This window comes from Pezoporus flaviventris, unplaced genomic scaffold (genome assembly GCF_033815535.1).
Source record: "Pezoporus flaviventris isolate CSIRO_AGI_PZ_B2104156 unplaced genomic scaffold, CSIRO_AGI_Pfla_v1 ptg000036l, whole genome shotgun sequence".
NCBI lineage: Eukaryota > Metazoa > Chordata > Aves > Psittaciformes > Psittacidae > Pezoporus > Pezoporus flaviventris.
In genome coordinates this window covers 26,557,000-26,582,596 of record NW_026892584.1, presented here as the reverse complement: position 1 = coordinate 26,582,596, position 25,597 = coordinate 26,557,000, and the positions used below count along the sequence as shown (strand labels likewise).

The window sequence follows — 25,597 nt, the reverse complement described above, 5'->3', positions numbered from 1 at the left end:
AAATTCCTAGCAATGTTCTTCTCAAGCTAAAGCTGACAGAAGTTTTCCAAGTCTGTAGTGTTCCTTCTAAGAAGCCTCCAGAGATACCCTACTTGCAAAAACTACTTTTCAGAAAAGAATTCTGCCCTAAAAATGCACAAGGTATTCTGCAAACAAATTCGTAGTGTATTTAATTGAAAGCTAAAATGCAGCCAAAAAAAACCTCAACTTCAAAACAGAATGGCAGGGTCAGCTTTGGATTACGTTATCAGTATTTAATATAGAAAGAGAAAAGATTCTAGAATAATCTATAGCCAGCACTGAAAAAAAAAAAAAAAGCAACAAAAAAAACCCCAAATCTCCCCCTAGAAAAAAAACAAAACCCCAAACCAAAGCAAACAAGAAAACACAACAAAACCAGTGCACCTCCTTCCCAAACCTTCTTATGCATCTATTCCCCTCTATTGCCTCCAGAAACTGGTGAGGACATACTAGGACTGGATTATAAAGAACTGCAGGAAAAGAGTGGAAAGATTTATTTTTACAAGGCCTCACCTGAAAAAGCAAAGCTTTTCAAGTACTGCAGAGCAAGAATCTCCCCATTTTTTGATTTTTTGGCACTTTTTCCCCCAAGGATTAATATTACAGAAGCATACTGCCTTGCCAGAAGAGACTCTTCCAGTTTACAACAATTTTTACCTCCTTGCTGGTCTTTTGTTTTAAGCTACTCAGAATACAGTCACCATTCCACTCCTATTATTGTTCCACCTCCTATTGGGATCTATCTGCCTCTTTGCCTGAAAACAGAGCTCAGCCTGAAGCATTTCCAGTTACCCAATGTTTCAACATGAAATATCACAGAGGAGGTCACATTATCATAAAAAAGTTCAAGATTCAGTGGAATAAACTGAGTTAAAGCATCTTGGTTTTGGCAGGGAGCTTTAAGTGAATCAAGTAGAAGCTCCCAGTTAACTGCCTCCAGCAGATACAGCAGTGAGTGGTATCTGTTCTGGCGTCTGTTTAACAGAGACCTTACATGAAGCTTTAGTTTAGCTACCGCATTTGTGTGTCTCTTTCCTTATTGGAAAGATCATCTGGTCCCTTTAGTCTCAGGAAGGAGTTCTGGGGAATCACGAATGTAAATCTTTACCTATTTTATGTGCCCATTATAGAAGATTAAAATTACTATGATTATTCTGGGAAAGGACTTAAAGCAGAAGAGAGGTGAGGAAGCAGTAATTAGAAAGGCAAAGAAAACTGAAGTGAAATAAATTTATTACTCTAATTGGCCTGAACAAGTGTGAGGTGCTTCACAAGGCACAAAGGGTAAAAATATAATAAAGTAACACTATTGCTACTGCCCACACTCTTGGTTTAATTAATTTTATTTCCCTCCATCCTGGCACTGTAAAGAAGAATGCAACACGTGAAGGCTGAGGCAGAAGTGCTGCACAGGGCTAAGGCAGCATACCTGGCAGCTGCTAAAACAGAACTTCAAAGTCTCAGCTCCCTTTGAAAACCCATCAGGCAAGAACCATTCCTCCCCTCGAGCTTCTTTAGGAGCTGGTACACTTAACCACTTCAGCATGTTTGGCAGTTCTACAGCCACTTCCAAAGCAGGTGGTGGAGTGGAAAGTTGTGGGAGAGCCCCAGATCACTCAATAGTCTCCTTTCCCCAGCAGGCAGCAACTCACGTGCTGACCAAAGCAGGTCAGCTGACAGGCAATTAAGCATGGGGAACAGGGAATTTGTGGTTACACCTCTGAAACTACAGAAAAGGCCCCAGCTTACTTCAGTCAAGTGGGCCAACAATCTCTTTCTCCAGGGAACTGCTAACTCGATGACTGACAAAGTCTGTCATTAGAGGAAGATCAGTAAAAGGATACTCAGATAATTATATTGTACATTACAAGGAGCAGTAACACTCTTAAAGTCAGTTCCCAGATTTGTCTAGGATTTGTTGAAAGATCCCTCTCTGTCATCTTGTCTGCAAAAGATGGTCAAGTTGCAGAAAATTTATTTGGATCACCTAGAGCTTGAAGTCTTTCACATGAGATTTCTGCCTCTGCCTACAACTACAAGCTAGAAGGTAGAGACTATAAGCACTGTTTTTATCTGCAGCATCTAAAAAAAGAGATTTCAGATTCTGATTATTTGAACAGGCACCATATTTGTGATGTTTCTTCCTCCAGCGTGGACAGAAGAGTCTACGATGCATAGGAATTTCATAGGAATTTGTGGTTTAAAGATGAAAAAAAGTTATGCAATCCTATATTCCAGTCCAACCCAATCCCTTTTTCTAGAGCCAAAATGGAATTGTTTCCTACAGTGTACAGAGAAAATTGTATAATTAGTCTGAAGCTCCCAGACTCAGGAACACAGATGGGAACCATGGAACCACTACCTCAGGAATTTCACCAAGTGATTGCATATAATGCTAAGCATGAACACATCAAAGATGCAGCTGCAGATGCTAACCCCTTGTAAGGGCAGACTAAAATATCCCAGCCACTTAGAAGAATAATGCCCTTTCAAGAGTCCCCTCCTAGTATAGATAAGGCACACCAAGAGAGAACAGTACGAACAGTGTCCAGTATCTGATCAAGAAACCTCCATTCTAAGCCACTTCTTTGTACTTGATGCTTTTTGTGATGTTTCAGCAAATGTTCTACGTAGCGTCGACTTTTCTTAAAAAAGCCAAAACCGGTGCATTTAACAGAAAATGAGTCTGTAATAGAGACAAATAAGAGCCCAAACATGGCCTCCAAATGGCTTGCTCAGTGAGATTCATGTTGTGTACTGTGTTTACGGCTCTAGAGACTAGTTGGAGTATAAGACAGTAATCAAGCTCTCCCATAAAGGCAAATAACAGACATCAGAAAAAATCTGAAAGTAAATGACAAGAGTACTTGTTACCTATTTTTGCTATCTAACAATATACACCATAAACATCAGTGACATATTGATAAACAAGATGCAAACAACCATACATTCTGTAGCAACAAGCAGAACAATTCCCAGGCTATGAAGTTACAAGGTATCAGGAATTTAGTTAATTTCATAATTTTAAATATCCAGCACCACAATTCTACTTCCTTTCGCTGAACTGCTCTTCAGTAATACAGGCCTAATGCCTACAGCCAGGTTCTGCAATGCTTTAGAGGTCATAATATGTTAAAAATCTGTTCTGCTTAGAAAATACCAATGCAGCAAACAACTGCACTATATGAATCATATTCTGTCCCCATGCTTCATAACAGCCTAGAAATTCATGCATAACTTCCATTCTCTTTGCACAGATAGTAGAGGATACTTTCATATTTAAATAATTTGGGTTAGCATCAGCAGCAGGAAAGTGGAATTTCAGAAACAAATGAAAACATGATTCTCACCTTTGAAAAAGAAAAACCAGTTACACAAATTATGTCCTGAATGGGACAAAATATTTAAAACACTAAAAAATGGATTGGATCCAAGTTTCTTAAAATATGCCAGAATAATCCAACTATTAAAACTGGGCTTTCAAAAACTATACCAGTGCCTATTATTTTATTGAATATATAATATGTGTATTTATTTATACAAATTAAAACAAAAAATTAAAATATTTGTGAACTTCGATAGCAGAGAAAGTTATTGTTCTTTTGTTTAATTACATTAATTTCACTTAAAACACAGCTCCTTCTTGAGGGTTTTCAAATTAGAAGAAAGATTATCAAGTTCTCAATATTCAAAACCAAACTCTGAAAGGCAGCTGTTTCAAAAATATTACTAGGCAGCCTTTGTTGGGACTGTTCATATAGGATATGCTCTGAATTTTCTTTATTTTTTTTTTTTTTTTTAATTTTGAAACCAGAACGCTATGGGAGTGCTGTCAGCAGTCACCAAGATCTCACTCCTTTGGGGAATATTCTGGAGATACATGCAGTTCTTTATCAGAAAGAGATGTGTTATCTATGCACCTCATATTAGAACTGCAAAGTCTCTGAAGAAACACTTCTGGGGCTGATTTTCAAAAGCCTGTGCTTAGAATTTACACATGTACTGTTTTTCTTGTTGATTTCTTCACAACAGATGAGGTTGTGTTCCCTTTGCCATGTTGACTGCCTGAGCTGAAAAGCCTTTAACCACTGTTCAAGTTATCATCCACTAGATATTTACAGAGAAGCTAAAATTTTTAGCATCATGAGACTGCCAAAGAATCTTAAACTCAAGCACCTTCTAGTGAAGCTGAGATTAGAAATATACTGAACATTCTAACAAGTTATTTCAGGTTTTCTCTAACACCACAGTTTAAGATCTTCTGGGAAACAGCCATTAGAAGTAGAAATCACTACATTCTAAGCAGTATATTGTCTTTAATGAGCACTAAAATGTTTTCGTTTGAAATTCAGAATTATTGTTTATAAGTGATAGAAGCCATAAATCCTAGATACTTAATCATCAGTACCATAGAAGACCAACATAGGTGTCAAATCTAAACTTCTGACTAATATAAAGAATATTATTCTATTTATGCTGTTCTGTAGCTAAAATCTCATAGAAGAAAAATCCCTGAAAATGCTGTATTAGTTGTAAAAACAGATATGGATCTGGAAGTTCAAACAGTTTCTAGGAATGCCAAGCCTTCAAAGATCCACTTCTTTGTGGATCTATACTTGGTCACCACCAGCAAGAAACAAAAGTCTTAACTTACTCAAATTCAAGTCTCAGCATCTGCAGCTTTTCAAAATGCTAAGTGAAGAGAAGCTGACACCTCTTTACTCATCAGCATCTTTATCCCAGTATCAAAAAAAGAAACAGATGGTCCAGACTTAAGGTTTCCTCCTCCTCTTCACATAGTCTACCAAACTGAAAGTTTTCTGAGCCAAGTTTCAAAGTAAACTCAGTTTTGAACACTGAAGACATTCACGGCTCAACCTGACTACATTCTTCACAGGGAATACTTTTTTTTTTCCACAGCAACAAGCAAATAAAGAATTCTCTGTGCATACAAAAGGTTAAGAGCACGTGATCTACAGCCCTTTTGCTCCAAAGTGTGACTCTTGCCCAGGCTAAGCATCCCTGACAGACAGCTGCCAAGCAGCATGTGCAGCACTGCCAGACAACAATCACTTTACACTAACTTTTCATTTAATCCCTTGTGCCAGATAGGAGAAGGATAGAAAGAGCAGTGGAAGACATTTAGTGAGCCAGATGCAATCTGAAATTTGAGCAAAGAAGCCATGCACCATCATGGATACCAGCAGCTGGGACTTAAACAGTGCCTGTGATAAAGCTCTCTCATCTTGAAATTCCTTTTATTAAAGCTTGTTGTCTCAGGGTCAGTTTTCAGTAGACTTGGATCAGTCAGGCTGCCTTGGCCTCTCCCCACCTGGTTTGCTGTGCACAGTAATTGGATGAGAAATCTTAGTAAAAGTTCAGTGAGTGCAACAGGACAGTGTCTGGAAACTGCAGTATCTTTAAGCACTTCCTAGCTTCCCCCCCCCTCCCCCCCCCACCTTTTTTTTTTTATTTAAGGAGGATATCCATCTTTCAACTATTGTTACAGAATGAAACCCTAGAAATAACTGCTCATGATAAAGGATGTGACACTGCAGAGCCTACCTTTAACAGTGCACTTAAAAATCTTTGTAATTAGCACTGACTCTGGACAATCCAATAACCATGTTTCTTGGGTCACCAAAATGCTTTCTTGCTCATTACCAACCACGTCCTCTTACCCAGCGCATTTTGATCAAACTAGTAAACTGGCTGACAGTATACAGTGTTAGGTGAAGACTGAGAAAGTACTGCTAACTACAAATGCTACTCATTATTGTAATTCACACAATTCCCTAAACAAAAAACTGGCGTTCCACTGTGTTGTGGCTGCCCCATCTTCACACTACATAATATACATACACTTCAAAAACCTATGAGCTAATGAAGAGGATCGCCACGTGCACAGGGACAGGGAAGTGCACAGGGAAGCTGAAAAACTTCCTGACTTCTTTTTTTTTTTAACACTCCCTTCTCCCCTTTTTTAAAGAGATTTTTCTTAAACATTGAAGCCCTGCATGGCTCAAACTGCTGCTGCTTGATACCTGCAGCCCAGAGAAGCCTGGGACAACAACAGGCTGTCATGGAGCCAACAGCATACAATTCACAAACTCTTGTGTCAGCTGCAAAACTTCCCTATCTGAAAGGTGGGGAAAATTACGTGACAAAGCAGGATCTTCAGAGGAACAGCTGACTAACACTTTCAGGGATAGAAAAGGGGTTTGTGCTTTTGGCAGGAAATTCCCATTATATCACAGGATAAAACACCAAAGCGTGGCATGCTTATCCTGAGCAAGCCAAGCTAAAGCATGACCTCAGCCTGGGCAGAAAACGTGAACGTGCATTGGTGGTGGAGAGCTCACTGTACAAAATGGAAGGTAGCCCCAAACCAAAGCCTATCAGGAAGGAAACCCCTTTGGCCCCTTTTGCTACCTCCTGCTCTGGCATTTGTACTTGGTCACTGAAACCCTTAGCTCATCTGAGCTTGACTCCAGGCCTTTTGGCTGTTGACTTCAAAGAGCTGCCCAGAGACTACCCCACATGAGGGGTGCCTTCTGGAAAGGCTTTCCACATGGGTCTCAGATCATACTGTGCTCCCAACATCTGAGAGGTTTACTAAGTAATCCAATTTAACTCTTTCTCAGCTGTACAGCACCAATGTCTTCAACACAGCTGTTTAAAACCTTTGCTTTCACAAGTAGCCAAACTTCCTTTCTAACACTACCCTGTAGATACATTTCTTGAAGTGAAAAGGTAGATAACAGACCTGGAAATCTCCAAAATATGAGTTCAACATCAGGACAGCACTGGAGAGCATAAGGCAAATGAAGGAGAAGTTGCTAACCTGTCCTGTGCTTCATAATCCTGGCTTACAAAGGGGATTTCCATTTTCACACAAAGCAGCATGCCGTTGTGCGTCTGGTAGGGAGGATATACAACATGCAGCTCTGAGATTTCAAAGTGCCTCGCTGTGACCCACAGGAATAGCACAGTTCAAAGATGGGCCCATTCAATCCCTCTGTTCTTAGGCCAGATGGACCTGCCCTAAGATCAATGTCAGAAAGGATGCTCTTCTGGGAAACTTCCCAATACCCTCTCAGCTGCGCAACTGTAATTCCAACAGCTATGGCATGGTATTACAGCTTTCATTTCTACCTCACTACCTGCAAGATCAGTCAATGGACAAAACTTGAGGTCTTTCTGTAGGGAAGAGTCAGGGATGGATAAAAATATTGCCAAAAAAAAAAAAAAAATAGGAAAGGGGAGAAACCAGACATTCGTGGGATTCCCTGACAGCTCTGTGCAGAAGGAAGGGCTGGGCTGGAAAAAACAGGGCCCCAGGTTCCTGCCAAGCTGTCTGAGGCCCGTCCTTTCCAAATAGCTCAAAGAAACAGCCAAGGCTCCCTGGTAACCCTTTCAGAACTCCTCTAGAGAGAAAGGCTGCTGTGATCAGAGCTTCTCTCACAAAGCTCCAGACTACTTGGGTCCCCTCATTCCTAGAAGGCTGTAAGCATCAGAGTCTATTTCCCCCATGAGAGTTACTGAAGTAAGATCTAGGACCACATTAACCCTCTGAAAACCACTCTGGAAAGCAACTATTTTAATGGAGATTGAGAGGTTTAAATAAATGCAGAGAAAAGCAAGATCTGGTGGTCACTTTGCTAATGAAATATCTAGAACCTATATAGGATATTTCAAAGAGATCTAAGATCAGGGATGGGTGTAGGGAGGTTATAAGTCTCGCAAGACACTAAACTCAACTTGTTCTATATTGAATGAGATACTTATTAGAACAGACACCAGCATGTGACTTCTGTCACAGCCAACAAAATCCTCTGGTGACAGCTGAAAGCAGGAAGAAAGGGGAGGAAGGAAGTTAAAAAAAAGAAATATATCAGCATGAACTGCCTATACCTGTTGCTCAGGTTTACATTTACTGCAATAATCAAAGAAAAACAACTGCATATTAACAAAAAACTGAGTGTTTAGCAAGGTCAGAAGCCAGCAAGATACTAGTATATGTAAGTTATGAATTAGAAAATAAAGATACTACAGTGTTACTTACATAAAACCAGTGTCTTACTCCTACTTGATGTACTTTCTTGTCATTTCTATAAAGACAGCCAGACAATCATTAGAGGGCTGGAAAAATTTCCATTTAGAACTTGAAAAGAATGGGACTGCTTAGCTTAGGAGAGACAAGTTAGAAGGGAGATGACAGAAACGTAGAGAGTAAAGAATGCAGAAAACAGATCAAGCATTTCTGTTTGCCTTCACGTAATAAGGGTGCAGAGACTTATGGCAAATTTGAGAAAGAAGCTAAAAAAGAAAACTTATGCATAACATATGATCCAGCTGTGGAACCTCACTGCTACAGCTCAATGAGACTACAGTTTTTCCAGAAAGTAAAACTAGATGATTCACAACAACATCCACTCTAGGCTATGGTACAACAGAAACTATTGTGAGAACTACAAGCCAGCTGTTAGCAGTTGAGGGTAAAAAGCAGAGTAAAAACAAGCTCCCCCCCACCCCAGACAGGGGATTTCACTGCTGCCCACCAGAATTTCCGCTCTCTGTGCTTCCACTGAAGATGGTGGTGGTAGCTGCTCTGAAGCACATGACGGGAGAAATAGGCATATTTGTAGCCCAGTCCTGGATGGCAAATCCTATGTTTGTGTTAGGGAAAGGTCAGTTTGTGGAGGCAGTTAAAATGAAAAAACGCAAAACCGTTACATAGTATTGACTTGGGGGAAGATATGAAACCCCTGTCACTCCCTCCCACCTACCAATATGGGCTATTTGATAAGAATAATGGGAAAGATCCTCATATCTTCTCTGAAAGGAAGTCATGCAGCCAAAGAGAAAAATGCCCCCTCAAATTTTGAGAGCTATTTGCAAAAGCCATAATTACTCAAGGCCAGCAGGCACAGGTAATGCAGACAGTGCGATCCCTTGCTCAGCTAAAGCCAGTCCAAGGCAGGCCCCAGGATGCAGCTCCAGCCAAGTCTCCCAGAAGTAGCTGAGCGGAGAGGCCACACTCGCACAAGTCCACTGGTACCCACTCTGCCCTGCTGCGAGGCCCCAGCTCTCGCCTCCAGCAAACAGACCCAGCACTGGCTCCTATGGTCTCCCTGCACACAGCCCAAACCCCCTTCGCCTCTGGAAAGGGTCCTGCAATTAATCTCACTTATTACCTCGGAAAAGCAACAGCACGGCGGCTGCCAGCCAAGACCGACTCAACAGCGCCTGGGGAGCCGAGGCTGCAGGGCCAGGCCTCAGACTGTCTGGGCAAGTCACGAGTTTTCCGCCTTTCCTCTCCTGGAGGCTCCAAGCAGACAGAGCCAAGACCTAGCTGTGGGAAGCAGGGATCCTACAGGACTGTGCCAACACATGGTGCTGAGGCTCAGGGTGATTTCCGAGCAGGATGGAGAGTAATTGGACCTGCCATCACAAGTTTCTTCAGTGTGACCAAAATATATATGTATAGAAAAATAAAATAAAATACAAAGGCAAGCCATGTATTTCTGAAGTTTAAGTCAGCAAATTCACTCTCAGAGTTAACAAGTTGTCACCAGTGACCCTGGGAGATGTGTAAAAAAGGTTGCCAGGGAAGGGCAGGGGGAGGCTGCTACAGGCACAAATATGCACTGAGAGAGGAAGAATATGCACAAACGAGAGACAGGATGAGTTGCAAGAATGCACAGTTGCCCAGGCAGTACTTCTGTTTTTTGCCTGTCATCAAACTTCTCTGAACAGAAGGTAGTAATAGACCAAACCCCAAATTCAGGGCTGTCAGAAATGCTGCTTCTCATGGACCACAGGCAGAATCATCAGAGCTGCTGAGGAGATAGAGACAGGAGATCAGTCACGGAAAAATCACTGTACCTACTCTCCATTGCTCCTCCACCTCAAAGAAATTTACCATAATGCCTAAATTAATTCAACAGCTAAAGAGAAAAGGACAGCAGTATGAGAGGCAAGGAACAGACACGTGGCTATGCTGGCACAGGGCTGGACTCAGTGCTGCTGGTCTGCTGCTGCTCTGGCACTTCCATGATGCTTAGCTAAGGAGGTGTTAAGGTCAATGCAATTTGCTCAAACCAAACTGAAGGCCTATTGTACAGCCCCCAGTGCCTGTTGCCTTCTTCCTTAATTTCCTCCAGAAGCATCAGTCACCGAGTTAGCTTGCACCTAGATACTGCGCAAACAAATAGGCTCTTACCACTTGGCAAGTGCTGCACAGGACAGCAGTTGGGCAGCTTCTAACTTGCAAAAGACTGCATGGAGCTTGAAACAAATGATTTGGAAGAGAATTAAGTCACTATCAACCCTTAAGATGCAGAACTACAAGGCAACACATATGTAACTAAGAGAAATAGATTTATTCTTATTAAAATTTGGTGTTACCTGTGAAGATCCCTGGGACAACATCTGAATTCTAGCTGCAAGCTTGTATGTAGCTAGCTCTTTCCCAGGACCCCTACTTTAACATCCATGCTGCTTCTGCAATAATAAGCCCATCCTCGCCTAGCTCCCGAGTCTTGCAAAAAATGACTGTCCCATCAGCTGCTCACCTTTCTATCACTCTGAGAATCACCTCGCATATTAGCACATCTCTTGGCTATTCTAGTATCGCTTTTCTAATGGCTCTTATAGCTCTTCAGATCCTGTCTAGTCAGGTTCCAAGCCTAATTTCTTATTTTACATCCCACACCTCCAAAATTTAAAATATAAACTGGGCAAAGAATGAAGCCATTTTCAGCTTCCCTTTATATCAGTAAATCACAATTACCCTGTGATGTTTGTCTGGGGTCTTTCTGGCAAAACTCAGTTTTAGTGGAAACAGAGAAGTTACTTATACCAGCACAGAACAAAGTCTCAAAAGAGATCAGAGACTCTTCCATATCCTCACAAGTCCAAAGGATATATACTTAGCAATATCAGAGCAGAACATCTGAAACCTAGAACACACAGTACATGTACCCCTAACAGTAAATGAAACTGGCATGAAGCAGTGACACAGCAGTTGCAGATTCCAGTGCCAGAAGCTTTCAAGAATGTCTTCTGTCCCCATCACTAGGGTTTATGCAACTATTTGCCAACAGGTACTCAAAAGTTAATTTAGGTTCCAAATCAACAAGCTTCATTCTCAAACACCCAATTTTTTTACCTTTATTTTGCAACTGAGAATGCTTTCAAGAGAATGTTCTTCCAAGAGGAGTTCTGGTAAGGTCTTGGCTTCAGTGACAAAAAATTAGTTGCACTGAATAATGAGGAATCACTTCCATATTTGTTGCCTTATATTACATTAGCAAAATAGATAAAAATTATATATGGGATTTTACATACTTCTATTACAAAAAATATATACACACACGTTTACATACAGCAGAATGTGAAAGGGTGACAATCCTGCCTGATGGATAGAGTGAGAAGTTGAGATTGAACTGAAAATAGGATTGAACTGAGATAGGACTAGTGTTAAAGTAGGAGAGAGCAGATACAGAATAGCCTCAAAGAGCTACAGAGGGCAACAAAGACAGGGCTCCAGCAAACACGGCAGAGATTGTCAGCCACGTTATGGTAGTCAGAAGAAAGCCCATATACAGCTCGGAACACCTCATCTCTTGTGTAGTCCTGCAGGCTTCTGTGTCTGAGGCACAGTGAAAGCCTAAGCCATCACTGGAGTGGGAAGCGCACCAATGCTTATAGAAAGCGACAAAAACCTCAAAAGGCACAGCAATGCAGATTTATAAAATAACATTTTAATGTATCCAGAACTGTTCTTTATCTCTATATTGCAAACTCGAGATCTCCTTTGCCTTTTGGCAAGCAGACTACTGATTTGGCACCTCATCTCATACAGCCAAAAAAAATTCAACAGAGATACTTTGAGAAGCATTTAAGTAAGGCAGTTCTGGGAGGCTGAGAATTAGAGGAAGAAGATTTGTCAGTAAGACTATGCTGAATCCTACAGATTGCAAGCATCAAAACAAAATTTTCAAAGAAATCTCAACAGTAGTAAAATGGCTTGGTTTTACCACAGAGCCATACAAAAATTGTAAGGACTGTGTTTCAGAGGCAGATGTTTGAACTGGAGCCGAGTGCAAGCCAGATAAGAGACCCATTTACAAAACATTTCCATCCTCGCTGAATTCTACAACTGGTAGACCAGAACCTTAATGGAACAAAACAGGAAGCTTTTTTCTTCAAACAGCCACTCAGCACTGCGCACAGGCTGACACCCATCAGATGACCCTCTATGAACAGCTTGCTCCAGTGTGACAGAGCAAGTAGCAAAAAAGGCATTTAGAATAGAAGATAGCCATCTCCATAGATCGTGACCTTGGCATTCCTTCTGGAGTTCTCCCATTAAATGAAAGTTCACAGCCCAAGTAATTCAGCACTGAAAAGAATCTTTTTTTCTTTTATTCCCAGGTTTACGTAAAGCTTTTACCTCCTGGTATTCTCGCCAGGAGAGAATTCTTTTCAGCCACAAAGATAAAGTAATTCAGTAAAGTCTTAAGACGTCTTTCCATCTCTTGTTCTGAGGATTAGAGCAGAACAACTGAAGTACTGAAAAACTAAATGGTTCATAAAAGGTTTGAAGATGGGATCTTGTACCAGTTGTGACCAGACAATTCTGAAGTACTTTTGGATTACTGTACAAAATAAAAGAGAATTTCTAAAGGCATTAAACTATGCATACAATGCTAGATGAGGCAGAGACCTCAAAGTCATTCAGAGTGGAGCTCTGGGCATCAAATGATGGGTTCTTAGACCTACAGGAAATTGTTTCAGGCAACATGGTAATTACAGTGACTCCTGCAGAGTTCTGCAACAGAAGATTTTGAGCACGCATAATCTTTCTCCACCTATGTGTGTGAGTCCATGCAGAGGTGAGAGCAGAGCTGAGAATGGAATGGAAGCTCTAGGACAGCCTGCACTCTGCTGCTCTCTCAAGCTATGTAGGAAGGGAAGGTAGTTTACACCTGTTGGATAGGTTCTTTATTTGGATTAGGTCATAGCTTGCCTGGCTGAGCTCCAAGAGCAGAATCACCACCACCTCTCTCAATAACTCTAAACCCCAGAGGCAAACATAATACTGGAACAGAAACAGGCCAGGAATTCATTTCTCACATTCCTCTTCTTTAGGCAGGATGAAAAGCAGTGCTGATGAAATAAGAATAATTTTACTTCAGCTTGCCAGGCCTCATTCCAATCCTTCTATTGAAGGACCCATTTGGGAAAGGATGACCACTCAGGTCACATGCCTCCTTCTGCACTGTGTCTGACTCTCTCACCTCACTCCATTTTCTGGTAGTATTCAAGCAGCAGTGACAAGAATCAGTATTTTCATGTATACAGTGCTTTCCAGTCCTAAACCCATGTGCTGGAGAAGCTGTGTCTCCTTATTCTAATTTAAAAAACAAAAATGAAGGCTTAGGTGAAAGAATAACAGTATTTACTGAAGTGGCAAGGAAAGAACTCAAAACTCCAGCAGTTCTGGGCCGGTATTCAGCATAGCTCACCCTGCCCGTAGCTTCCAAAGTCCAGAATCCCTGGGGCAAACCTTGCCGCTCTTTCAATCCCAGCAAGAATGGTTTTAATGCAGAATCACAGTCTTTGCCCTGAGTCCCATGATATTGGCAATAAATATAAATTCTAACATCCAAAATTAATAAAGACCATAATGAAGCCATCTGAAAAAGAAACTTTATAACATAAACACTGAAAGATACTGCTCTATCTTTGAACAATCTAAGCTTGACATTCAAGGAAGAAGCATAAAGATGCAGCCTTGATGGAGATTTTTCGCAGTATCGGGTATAAGTTTGCATTCTGCATGTATGTCTCAACATCAGCAAACCTAAACTTAAAAGATGCAGGGATGAGAAATGGTCAAACAGACATTTCCCTTTCATTATAGACGTTCATCCATCTCCTTATTTCACCATGAACCTGAGAGCTCTGGGAACGTAGCTCTATTTTCATAGGCCTAGTTTCTGGGATAGTCCTAAGAAGATAGGCCCTTACACAGAATCATAGAAGTATTTAGGTTAGAAAAGACCTTTAAGATAATGTATTTTAAATACCTCCAGGTATGCTAACTCAACCACTTCCCTGGGCAGCCTGTTCCAATGCTTGACAACACTTTCTGTGAAGAAAGTTTTTCTAATATCCAGTCTAAACCTCTCCTCGAGCAACTTGAGACCATCTCCTCTTGTCTTATTGCTTGTCAGTTGGGAAAGAAGAGACTGACACCCCTTCACTACAATGTCCTTTCAGGTAGTTGTTGAGAGCAATAAGGTCCCCCCTGAGCCTTCTCTTCTCCAGACTAAACAACCCCAGTTCCCTCAGCCATTCCTCATCAGACTCGTGCTCCAGGCCCTTCACCAGCATTTCTGCCCTTTGGACATGCTCCAGCATCTGAGCAAGAAGCCACATACAAACTACAAGTGAGCTCCTGAGCGCATTGCATTTTTCTTCAAAAAGCTGGAGCAGGAATTTTAACTTACCTGACAGCTGAAGAGACAGGCCTTTTGTCAGCTCTATGGGCATCTGACTGCACAGCCAACAATGACCCTCTTTTGTTGAGTGATGACTGGTAGCTCTGTGGGGTGGCTGCATTCCCCTTGCTTATAGCTCCACTTGCCAAGTTCAGGTTTGTTAACTAAAGGGGGTGGGAGGAAGAGGAAAAAAACAAACAAAAACCAAACATCAGAAACAATTAAAAGCCAAGAAAAGAGCAAAAGGTGTCACCAAGTAAACTGGATAGACTATGTACTAAGAGAAATAAGACTACTAGAGAAAGCAAACATTCAGATGCAGGACTGTGCCAGTTGCATAAAGCAGTGGGAGAGATGACACCAACCTCCACCATGCTTGAGATGAATTTAAGTACCAGCATTAAAAGTACAACCCTTCCATTCATAGAAGAACAAAGGAGGAAAGACAAAGATGGATCAAAAATCCCAGAGTAAGAAAGCAACATCACATTCCTGTCATGTGAAAACTTAACTCTACATGCACTAATCAAAACCTAGAAACTCACATTACACTGAGCAGAGACCAGTGTGCCCAGTCAACATAAGCTGTTTCACTAAGCCAGCCATATACACTTGTCCTCTCTACCCCTCTCTATGCACCCATACAGGCACAATCCAACAGCATATGTACCTTGTATATATAATTCAAAACCAAACTCTACCACAAATGAAAGAAACTTCTCACATAACCACTTCCAATCTGTTTATACAAGTAAATATGCTGGCTAATGATACGCTAAAATTGTGTTAGGTGTGTGTTTGTTATACCAAGCTCTAAAGAAATTATCCATGTGGATTTAAGAATACGAAGTGTATGAACTCAGTATGAACTGAGCATTCTTTTTTCACTGGTTATCTTCTTGTCAGATCAAACTCTGCGAACAGACACTATCTGTTGGTTTATTGAAGAGAGCCTAAAAAAATGTAACAAAGTGGTATCTACTACAGCAGGATAAGTATTAGTTTATATTTGGGAAAAGAATTATGAAGCTTACAAGACACTACAAAGGTTGCAAAACAGGGATTCTCAGTCAGACATTGCAAGAATTAAGTTTATTACTGCCTTTAATTACATGATCACATGTTGCTTTTTAGGAGCACAGAACAGAGCTAGGTCTGCACCAAGACTAAGGCCATATGGTAAGCAAAACTTATCTATATGGCCTCTGCTTGCTTCTGTGGCAACTGGAAGACATATAGCCAGAGAGACACAGGACACAGAAGGAAGAGTATAACACCTAATCCTGCATCTGCTCCAGACCTCAAAGGTGATGCTTGTTAAGCCACTTAAGTATGACTTAAGCATAGCTCAAGCATTCCCAGCTTTGAGACCTTAACAATGCTCTTTTACCAGAATTTGTGTGCAATACTCAAGCACATACCAGCTTCATTGCAATACACTGCACTCATACCTACAATAGACTTGTGCAGGACTGCAGATTTCATATCCTCTGACTGAACTCTGGCATGAACTACTATTGCAACTGGCAGCACAGTAGATTCCCAATTCTCCTGTGGTTTAGTACTATGAGGCACCTAAGCATATTGTAAATTCAGAAATCTTGACTCCCACTTCAAGTTATGGACAGGATTAAATTATAGCAGTTACGCAGTGGGCTTCTGCTCACTGCTCCAAAAGCAACCTTTTTTGCCTCATCCCTTCTGAGCCTTATCCTTTCCTGTTCTTACTCCTTGTCTGTGTCTTGTTATTCTCACTTAGTCAGTCACAGCTTCCATGTTTCAGGTGTCATTCTCCATATTCTGCTCAGTTTCATTCCTACAGACTTCCAGCACTGGCTTCTCCACTACTTCTGGCCCCTGAGCCACACAGTTTCAAGCCTGGAACTCTCCATGGGAGTAGTTAGTTGATCTGTCTTCCCACACGTTTGTTCTTTGTTACTCTTCCAGCTGCTCTTATGCCCTAAAAGCAAGCTTAGCCACAGGCAGTGCTACCCATCTTACATGGAAAATTACTAAAGGTGTCATTTTGGTGCCTCTACCTCACCCTTAAATGCTGTTGTCTTCTGCAGAATTTAATTAAAATTTAAAGCATTTCATTGCAAGAACAGAAAGCTTCAAATTAGGTTTAGTTCCAGTTGTGCCAGGCACTATACAAATACCTAAACAATGACAGTTTCTGGCCACAAAGAGTTTATTGTCTGAAAAGAAGCAAGAATGGCAAATGAGACAAACACAAAGGAAATAGGATATATACAATTCTTAGCTTGTCAGCAACAGTGATCACAACTTTGCTAACACATTCAATATGTGAAATGAAGATGACTTTATCCATTTTTTCCATCATCTTGATACTAAGAACCATTTAGCCTGATGAATTACCACCTCACCCCTGCTCTACTAATGCAATCTGCTTTCCTCTCTAATACTGTATCATTGTTTATTTGAAAACTGTCTTTCTAAGCAAAGCACGTGAGCAAATAGCTTAGTATGGTAGTAGGGACATTTCACACATTCCACATAGACAGGTGTTTAAACTACAGCAGGATTAAATACAGACAAGGGATTCAGAATGAGGGAGAGAACACCAGTAAGAGCGTAAAGTTTAGCTGCAGCCAGCCCACCCAGATGGGTGTTACTGCTTGTTACTGTGCCGTGCGCTGAGACATTTCAGCTGCTATAATTAGCTTGCCAGGATGTTGCCTTGGTGGATTGCTGGGACACCCCCAACATATTTGTGCTGCACAGAGTAGCTTCATTTTCTAGTCACTAGTCTTCCTGCACATTTGATGAAACCATATTCTTCCCTTTATGCAGGCAAATACTTGGCAGCAAATCAGTTGTTACTTTGGCTTAAGATAATGGATAGCACTTGGACCAAAGGACATATCAAAATCTCCATAAATAAAATGTGGTATTGGGAATCAAAACAAAACAAACCACCTCACCATTCCCCCAAAACCAAGAAAGGCAGGTTAGTGGGGCTCAACAAGGAAAGTGATTATTGGTATGCAACTACAAGAACAAAGTTAGTTTTCACGATGAGTTGTATCAAGATGATTTCAGACTCTCCTGCTTGGTAAGATTCCTGTTTTTCACTAGAAGTAAGGGACTTCATAATATTTTTTCTGACACTATGACAGGAGACCTGTGTGTGCTGCACTGCGCTCTTCAGCATCCCTATATTCAAACATCTCTGCTCACATTAAAACATTTTCTGTGGAGTCTGTAAAAGGCAAGATAATACACAGCTAATACTCCCCATAACAGAATGATTCATAAGGTTTTACTACAAGTTTTAAACTGTTGGGACAGCTGAAAGGAACATGCTGAGTGAACAACACAATGGGACAGTAAATCCCAAAGAGCTCTCATGGAAAGAGGAGAGCCCACTTTATGTAATTCTAGTTGTTATCTAACATCAAGAAATAGGGGAGGAAAGAACACGTGGGTTGTCACAGCCATACTGATAAACAGAGCCTATTGTCAGAAAGCCTAACGGCATATATATATACTGTTACAATTAGTTTAATACTAATAAGCCAAAAAGCAAATTATTGCATAATGCCAAATTACTTTTACTAGGGTTTTTTTAATTATTTTTAAGCATTACAAGGTAAGTTTATGACAATACACTTGCCTTCCTGAGAGCAGGCCCACATAAGCTTAAGAGAATTTGTCTCTATGTTTTTGCTTTATTCAGAAAAATCTATTTCTCAATAAATTTAAGATTGAAAGCAAGGCCACAACGCAGAATAGTACTGGAAAGTGCCAGATATAAGAGTTGAGATTTTTGGTTTTGTTAATCAGATTTATAATTAAAATAGGAAAAATGAAATCTCCAAACACAAATAGGAAGAAAGAAAACTCCAGGATAGAATTTTGAATTTGTTTATAATGAATAGCATTCTACAGACCAAGACCCATTGCATAAGTACCTTTAAGAAATCACAAGTAAGAGTCAGAAGAGGAGCTTAATCTCTTTCACATTTCTGATCTACATTATAATATTCTTTCAATGTTTCTCATTATCACATCCAAGAATCTTTTTTTCTATAATATTTTCATTTTGAACTTGTCTAATATTTCAAATAAGCTAAAGCAGAAAATGTCAACAATGGCCAAAAATTAAAAATTATATATATACATATATATATTTATATGTGCTGTAGATCAGCCTCAACAAATTCAGTAAAAGCCTCTAAAAAAGGCTCCTAAAAGCCTAAGTGTTTCTCTTGCTGGCTTGCAGGAGTCAACCAGGGTGAACAAGGACACATCATCTCTTGAAGTTGCCCTCTTGGCACAGAGTGGAACAGTGACCCAAATTTTCATTACCAATACCTTGAACAGCAGATCCCGAATTTCACTGGTCAGTGTGTTACAACTCTGAGCAAGCAATGCAATACAAAACCCCTAAAACTCCCCAGTTGGCAGTATTTTTCTGCCAGAGGCCAGTCATATCCTCTTGCCTGTAAAGTGCTGGGGACTGGAGAACTACACAGTCTAAAGATGACCACTTCTCTTACTTGGAGCCACACTTGAATCCTTTCCAGTTCACACATCTCATTTCCATTTGGATTTGACTGGTGAGGAGGAGAAGGAATCCAAGCCGTATTTTGAAGATCAAGACATGCCAAAGGAACACGGCGATCATAGGCCTACTTCATTGTCTCTCCCCAAAAAAAACTTCAATATGATAAAAAGTTCACAGTCTGAAACAGGAGGAGACTTAATGCCACAAATGTACCCTCTCAAGAAGTTTCAAAGGTATATATGAACACCAACAGCTCACTGAGAAACTTTTGTCTTTAAAGAAAGATTGGACATGGATCATTTTAAGGATGCAAGATCATTTTACTGGTAAGATCACTCCTCCTCTACCTTTGACCAGACCAGAATCTTTAGGTTTTGATACTTCAGATAGGACAAAATGACACTGTATCATAAGCTCAAAGGAACAAAGCATTCCACTAGAAAACTGAGAGCATACAAAATGTCCATCATTTGCAATATATTCTCCTTTACCTTTTCATCTGTTTTTCCCTGTGTGCTCCGTTTGAGTCCTTCAAGACCCTTCCGTCAATCCCTAATTTTCCATTGTAATACTGTTCATCCAGCAATGTCATCTTTATCCAACAGCCATAAAAGAAATGTTTCTTTTCTTCCATTACCTTGCTTTCATAGTTGCTGTATTTTCACCTGCCAAGCCTTCCTCAGACACACATACCCCTGCGGCTTTTGACATCAGTAAGATATTTATATTCCCAGGAACACAGGGGAAGAGCTAACAACTTGTCATAAAAAAAAATAAATAAAAATCTATAAATAACTAAAAAATTGCAGATTATTTCAGTTATATTTTTCTTCTTTCAGCTTTCAGAGATGACTGTGACTAGGTGCTAGACCAATAAAAATATTCAGTGTTAACTTGTCGTCTCCCCAGTCTGTGGGCTGCATGTTTTTGACTTCACTGCAGAGCTGCCATGTACATCTGAGATCTAGTGAAAGCTAACATGACTTGGTCTAACAAAACAGAGCTCCCAGGTCTTCCAGTTCTACTGGAGACAGTCCACCTGCCTTGCCTTACTTAATTCATCGAGATACTGGAATCCAACAGGCCATATCCGTATGGGAAACATCACAGGATCTTAACCTGCCTCTTTCCTTAAAAAGCAAAGGAAAACCCAAACCATAAATCTCTAACACACATACACACACACACACAAACACTTTCACTGCCTGAATAGCAGCACAAAATACACCTACTACAAATTCCTTGAAGAAACCACGTAATACAAGCAGATTTTCCTAGGACCACCTTTTTGTTACCCAGGCCAGCTTCCTGACCACACCCCATACTAAACCACCTTCATTTTATGTACAGATTTGAATTTTCAGGAGCAACCAGCCAGAAGGGAAGAACTGGGGCTAACAGGCTGGGAAGTGTGAAATCTGTGTGTGTACCAAGGCTGATCTGGCCAAAGGCCTCTGACATTCCTCCTCTGCTCATGTATATCCAGCTTACAGGATATACATATGCATACAGAGCACAAATGTTCCCGTCTCCAGAAAATGTTCCAGACAAAGACCTGCCAGAGACATTCCTGGGAAACCTGACAAACTTAAAAATTCCTTTGTAGTGTCTCCAGTGTATGCGTCCATTTAACAATGAAAAAAAGGAGAAAAATAACAAAACCAAAGTTAGTGCTGCTGCTGTGGATGGCTGTACTCCCTTCTTCCTTCTCCTGAAAAAGTCAAGCTTTCATTTAGATGCTCTCTGATTCAAAAGTTCCTAGTGGGAGTGATTTTGATAAGGCACAGTCATGCCAAACATTTGATGATCAGGGTGTAATCTTTCCTATAACATGCATTCTATCTGCTCAGCGTGGCCCACATCTACAGATGTTACTGCATCCTAAGAAAAACTTCTGCTCCTATTCCCTTTGGAGCCTCAGAGCAGAAGGGGTTCCGTTTGAGCACTGTCAAAACTGCATTGACATTTTCACTTCCTACAGCTTCTTCTGAGACATTACTGCTGATGCTACAAATCAGTAGTATTAAAAGTAATTCCAGCTTCTGTGTGAACAGCTTGGAGCTGAGGAGATGGGACCCTGCAGCAATGCAGAGCTGTGTGAGAGGAAAGAAAACTATCCCTTAGACTTCATCTCCCATCTTCTTGCTCCTCTTCCTAGTCACAGTGAGATGCCCTCTTCCCTTTACACTTCCTTTCCTCTCCATCAGTAAAAAGGTAAAAGCCAACCAAATGCTTAAATAAGGAAAATAAATCTGATTAAGATTCAGATAAAGTTGTTTGAGTCAAAGCAAGGGACTAACTGAAAAAAAAACCTTTGTTAGGGAAAACATCCTCACCAAATTTCTGCAAATGCTGCACCCTAAGTTTCATGGTCTTTTTGCAGTCACCATGTTGCACTGCTCAGCTCTAGAACTAAAAGAGCTGATACTCACTGGGACCAGTAGAGTACATTTTGGCATGTTGGCCATTTGCTTTGTGGCACTTTTCCTCTGCTGAGGACAAAAGAAGCCAGGGTACCACACTGCATAATTGAGACAGGTAACTGAGGATTAGTGTGGGTTCAAATATTGTTGTAACTGATATTAAGTTGAAACTTGCTATTTTGGGATTGCTGTGGCAAATTATTCCCACAAGGTCATTCTGGCCCATTCCAATTGCTCCTCACTCCTTCTCCCCTGTCCTAAGGTTTAGTAAACCAATCTGCTTCTTTTTAATTTGTACCTTCTGTCCAAATGAAAAATGCAGAGTAAGAAAAGTACCCCGCCCTCCCACAGATCTATCAGCATGTTTGCAGGAACCCTGGCTGCTGGATCTTGGGCACTGATGGCCTACACAGCAGAGACAGAGGCAGCTCGGTATAGCCTTTGTCTGGGTGGTCTGATGTTATCCCTGTGATTAAACTGGCTGGCTAGAAGAACTGGAGCTATTCCTAATGATAACCAAGTCCTGAAATCTCACACTCTCCCTCACAGAGAGGGTCAGAGCTCCCACCAGGCTTCCCCTCCTCCTTCTCTTCCTCCTCCTCCTGGTGAAGCTGGCCAATTCAACACATTCTTCAGTTCACTAGCAGTAATAACTACAAAGTACTAGAGCCTGGTAGGTATCAGCTGCAGCCCCCCATGCCAGTCAGTGATAGGGACCTCACACAGATCCATTGCAGAAGAAAACCTTCTTTTTACCTTAGAGCATATTTCAAAAATAAGTAGCATGCTACCCACAAAGAAAAAATACATATCCAGGATCCAGCCCCCTGGCTCTGGATCTACACACATGCTGTGCATTTTTATATCCTCCCGATGGCAAGTCCTGCAATACAAGCACAAAGAAATATTTTAAGCTAAGCCCATGTTAAGTAAGACTTAAGGATTAATGCCGGGTAAACAATACAGAGGGAGAATAAATCTGGATTATTTTGTTCACCGCCTTCATGTATCTATCCATCAGGAAAGACCAGTGACTAACAGTAGGTACAGACATAAATATCTCTTCATTTAGCTGTCCAGAAATAATGCTGTAGCCAGTAAGGTCCCTATATGATAAATCAAGGCAAGAAAGGCAAGCATGTCCCTATACAATGAAAGGGGTTTACCAATCTGTATTTTCAGGCTTTATTCCCCAACACACCACCAATGTATATACCATGATTCTTCAATAGTACCATTACTATCTTATACTCATGCCAGGCAATGGGCTAACTGAACAAGAAAATTTCACGACAACTGAAAAACTGAGTATCATTAACACATTGACAACACTGCAGCTGAAGCACCACAAATATCAAGAAAGACATCCCTCTAAAAATAATTAGCAGTCATTTGCATGCTGTAACTAGGAAAATCACTATTTTCAGATATCAACTTCCCCACAAGTGTCTCAGTAAATCTCTTATCATAAAGGAAATATTTAGCTTGACTACAGTAATGTAATGTAGCAGAGAAAAGGTCATAAGTATGGAAGAAGCAGCATGGCACACATTTCTCAGTATTAAAGACAACACATCAGCTCAGAGCAATAGGTCAGCAAACTTGCTATCCTGCCTGACATAGTTCAGAAAATGAAAGGAATCTTGGTTTCCATGCATCTAACTGAAACATCTTATTGATAAGAAAAATTAATTTGATATTTCTATATATTAAAAGCTAAGGGTCTATCATTTGCAAAATGCTCATTGTTCAACTATGTCCTGTTTTCTGTCTTAATGCTATCTTACTGCATGAAGTTTCAGAAGTCAAGTGATTATTCTTGGCAAGGCAAGTCAATATTCTGTGACAATAACTATTCACTTTTATGAACAGTTTTTGCTCTGATGTCTTCCTACCAAGATGAATATCCCCTTCTTATGAGAAGCATTAATAAGTCTTTATTTACCTGGTCACCCACTGCTCTATATAATTCCTTCATACCTATCTCCTCCCTAAACAAACAAGCCTTATATTTTCACTGCCTTATTAAAAATGTATTTTGCAGTTAATTGTTGTAGTCACTCAACTGTGAATCCCAGTTATTTTTCCTGAATTTGCTTTAGAAATGACCACCAGAACTGAAAACAGTTTTTCAGTGGAGGGCCTGTAACCGATGCTTACATGACTACATACCATTTCCTACCCTGTTCCTTAAACATGCTACTTATTTTTCTTTGTTGCCTTTACTACTTGACTTAGAACAGGTATCTCCACTGAGCTTTCTAGAACAAAACTGATGTTTTCTTCCCTGGATGATTAAAGGATATTACTTCAAGTGGTTAAAATTATTGCTTGTCACGTAATTAGTTATTTAAAAACACTGAACTTCATCTGCCATTGCATTTCCCAGTTAATGCAGTTGTTACATTTCTCTTAGCTTTCCTCATGATGATCAACAATTGTACTGACAAATTATCAGGAGGCATGCTCAAGTTTTAAGTTTATAGCTTAAACACAACTTCACAGTAATGGAACATCTGGACACTTGTAGCCTACATTACACTGAAGGTAACAAGAAGTTACCGCATGTAGTGAACATGAGCTGCACAAGTATGTATTCACATGGGTGAACGCTATAAAGGAGTTAATCTACTGTAAATTCACACCCCGTGTTATCTTGCAATAACTTGCTTTCATAGTCATTCTTTAGGGAATAACATGCCAACCATTATGAACTTCCTCCTTTAAAATCTTTACAGTCCATCATGTTCATTCTGCATTCTGTGTCTTCAGTTACCCACTTGATATATAGCAAACTGGCTAGTTACTCTTTTGTTTGCTTTTTGTCTGCTTTCAATCTGTAACAAAACTTCACCTCTTACCCTAGAGATACCTGTCTTGCCTAACAATAATTGCTGAAAGCTTGTAAAAAACCTTTTTGTAAATTTGAAGAACAAGAACCAGTTCCAGTAGATGCTATTTTTCTCAGTTCAAAGAATTCTAATAGATCAAGATATGGGATGGGGGTTTTGGGTTTTAGGATTTGGTGGGGTTTGTGTTTGTGGGTTTTTTTGTCTGAATTATGTTTACCTGAGTGAATTAAAATTCCATTTTTATTTCAATTTAATATATATCTGCTAACAGAGCAAGACCCTCTGCTTTAATTTACAGAAAACTTTAGGGTCCTTATTACAGCCAGTGCATTTAGAATCATAGAATAGTTAGGGCTGTAAAGGACCTTAAGATCATCTGCTTCCAACCCCCCCACCATGGGCAGGGACACCTCACATTAAACCATCTCACCCAAGACTGTGTCCAACCTGGCCTTGAACACTGCCACGGATGGAGCATTCACAGCTTCCCTGGGCAACCCATTCCAGTGCCTCACCACCCTCACAGTAAAGAATTTCCTCCTTATATCCAACCTAAACTTCCCCTGTTTAAGTTTGAACTCGTTACCCCTTGTCCTGTCACTACAGTCCCTAATGAAGAGTCTCTCCCCAGCATCCCTATAGGCCCCCTTCAGATACTGGAAGGCTGCTATGAGGTCTCCACGCAGCCTTCTCTTCTCCAGGCTGAACAGCCCCAACTTTCTCAGCCTATCTTCATATGGGAGGTGCTCCAGTCCCCTGATCATCCTCGTGGCCCTCCTCTGGACTTGTTCCAACAGTTCAATGTCCTTTTTATGTTGAGGATACCAGAACTGCACACAATACTCCAGGTGAGGTCTCACAAGAGCAGAGTAGAGGGGCAGGATCACCTCCTTCGACCTGCTGGTCACGCTCCTTTTGATGCAGCCCAGGATACAGTTGGCTTTCTGGGCTGTGAGTGCACACTGAAGCCTACTCATGTTCATTGTCTCATTGACCAGCAGCCCCAAGTCCTTCTCTGCAGGGCTGCTCTGAATCTCTTCTTTGCCCAACCTGTAGCTGTGCCTGGGATTGCTTCGACTCAGATGTAGGACCTTGCACTTGGCATGGTTAAACTTCATGAGGCTGGCATCAGCCCACCTCACAAGCGTGTCAAGGTCCCTCTGGATGGCATTCCTTCCCTCGAGCATATCAACTGAACCACACAGCTTGGTGTCATCAGCAAACTTGATGAGGGCACACTCAATCCCACTGTCCATG

At 40.8% G+C, this 25,597-nt stretch overlaps 1 protein-coding gene across 1 annotated transcript in view; it reads right to left on the bottom strand.

Annotated features, from left to right (window-relative positions):
* TTLL5 (tubulin tyrosine ligase like 5) overlaps nt 1-25,597 on the bottom strand; it is a 132,544-nt gene that overhangs the window by 37,857 nt on the left and 69,090 nt on the right. The window contains 1 exon segment of the mRNA XM_061463629.1: nt 14,544-14,698. Within this exon segment, the coding sequence (XP_061319613.1) occupies nt 14,544-14,698 (155 nt within the window).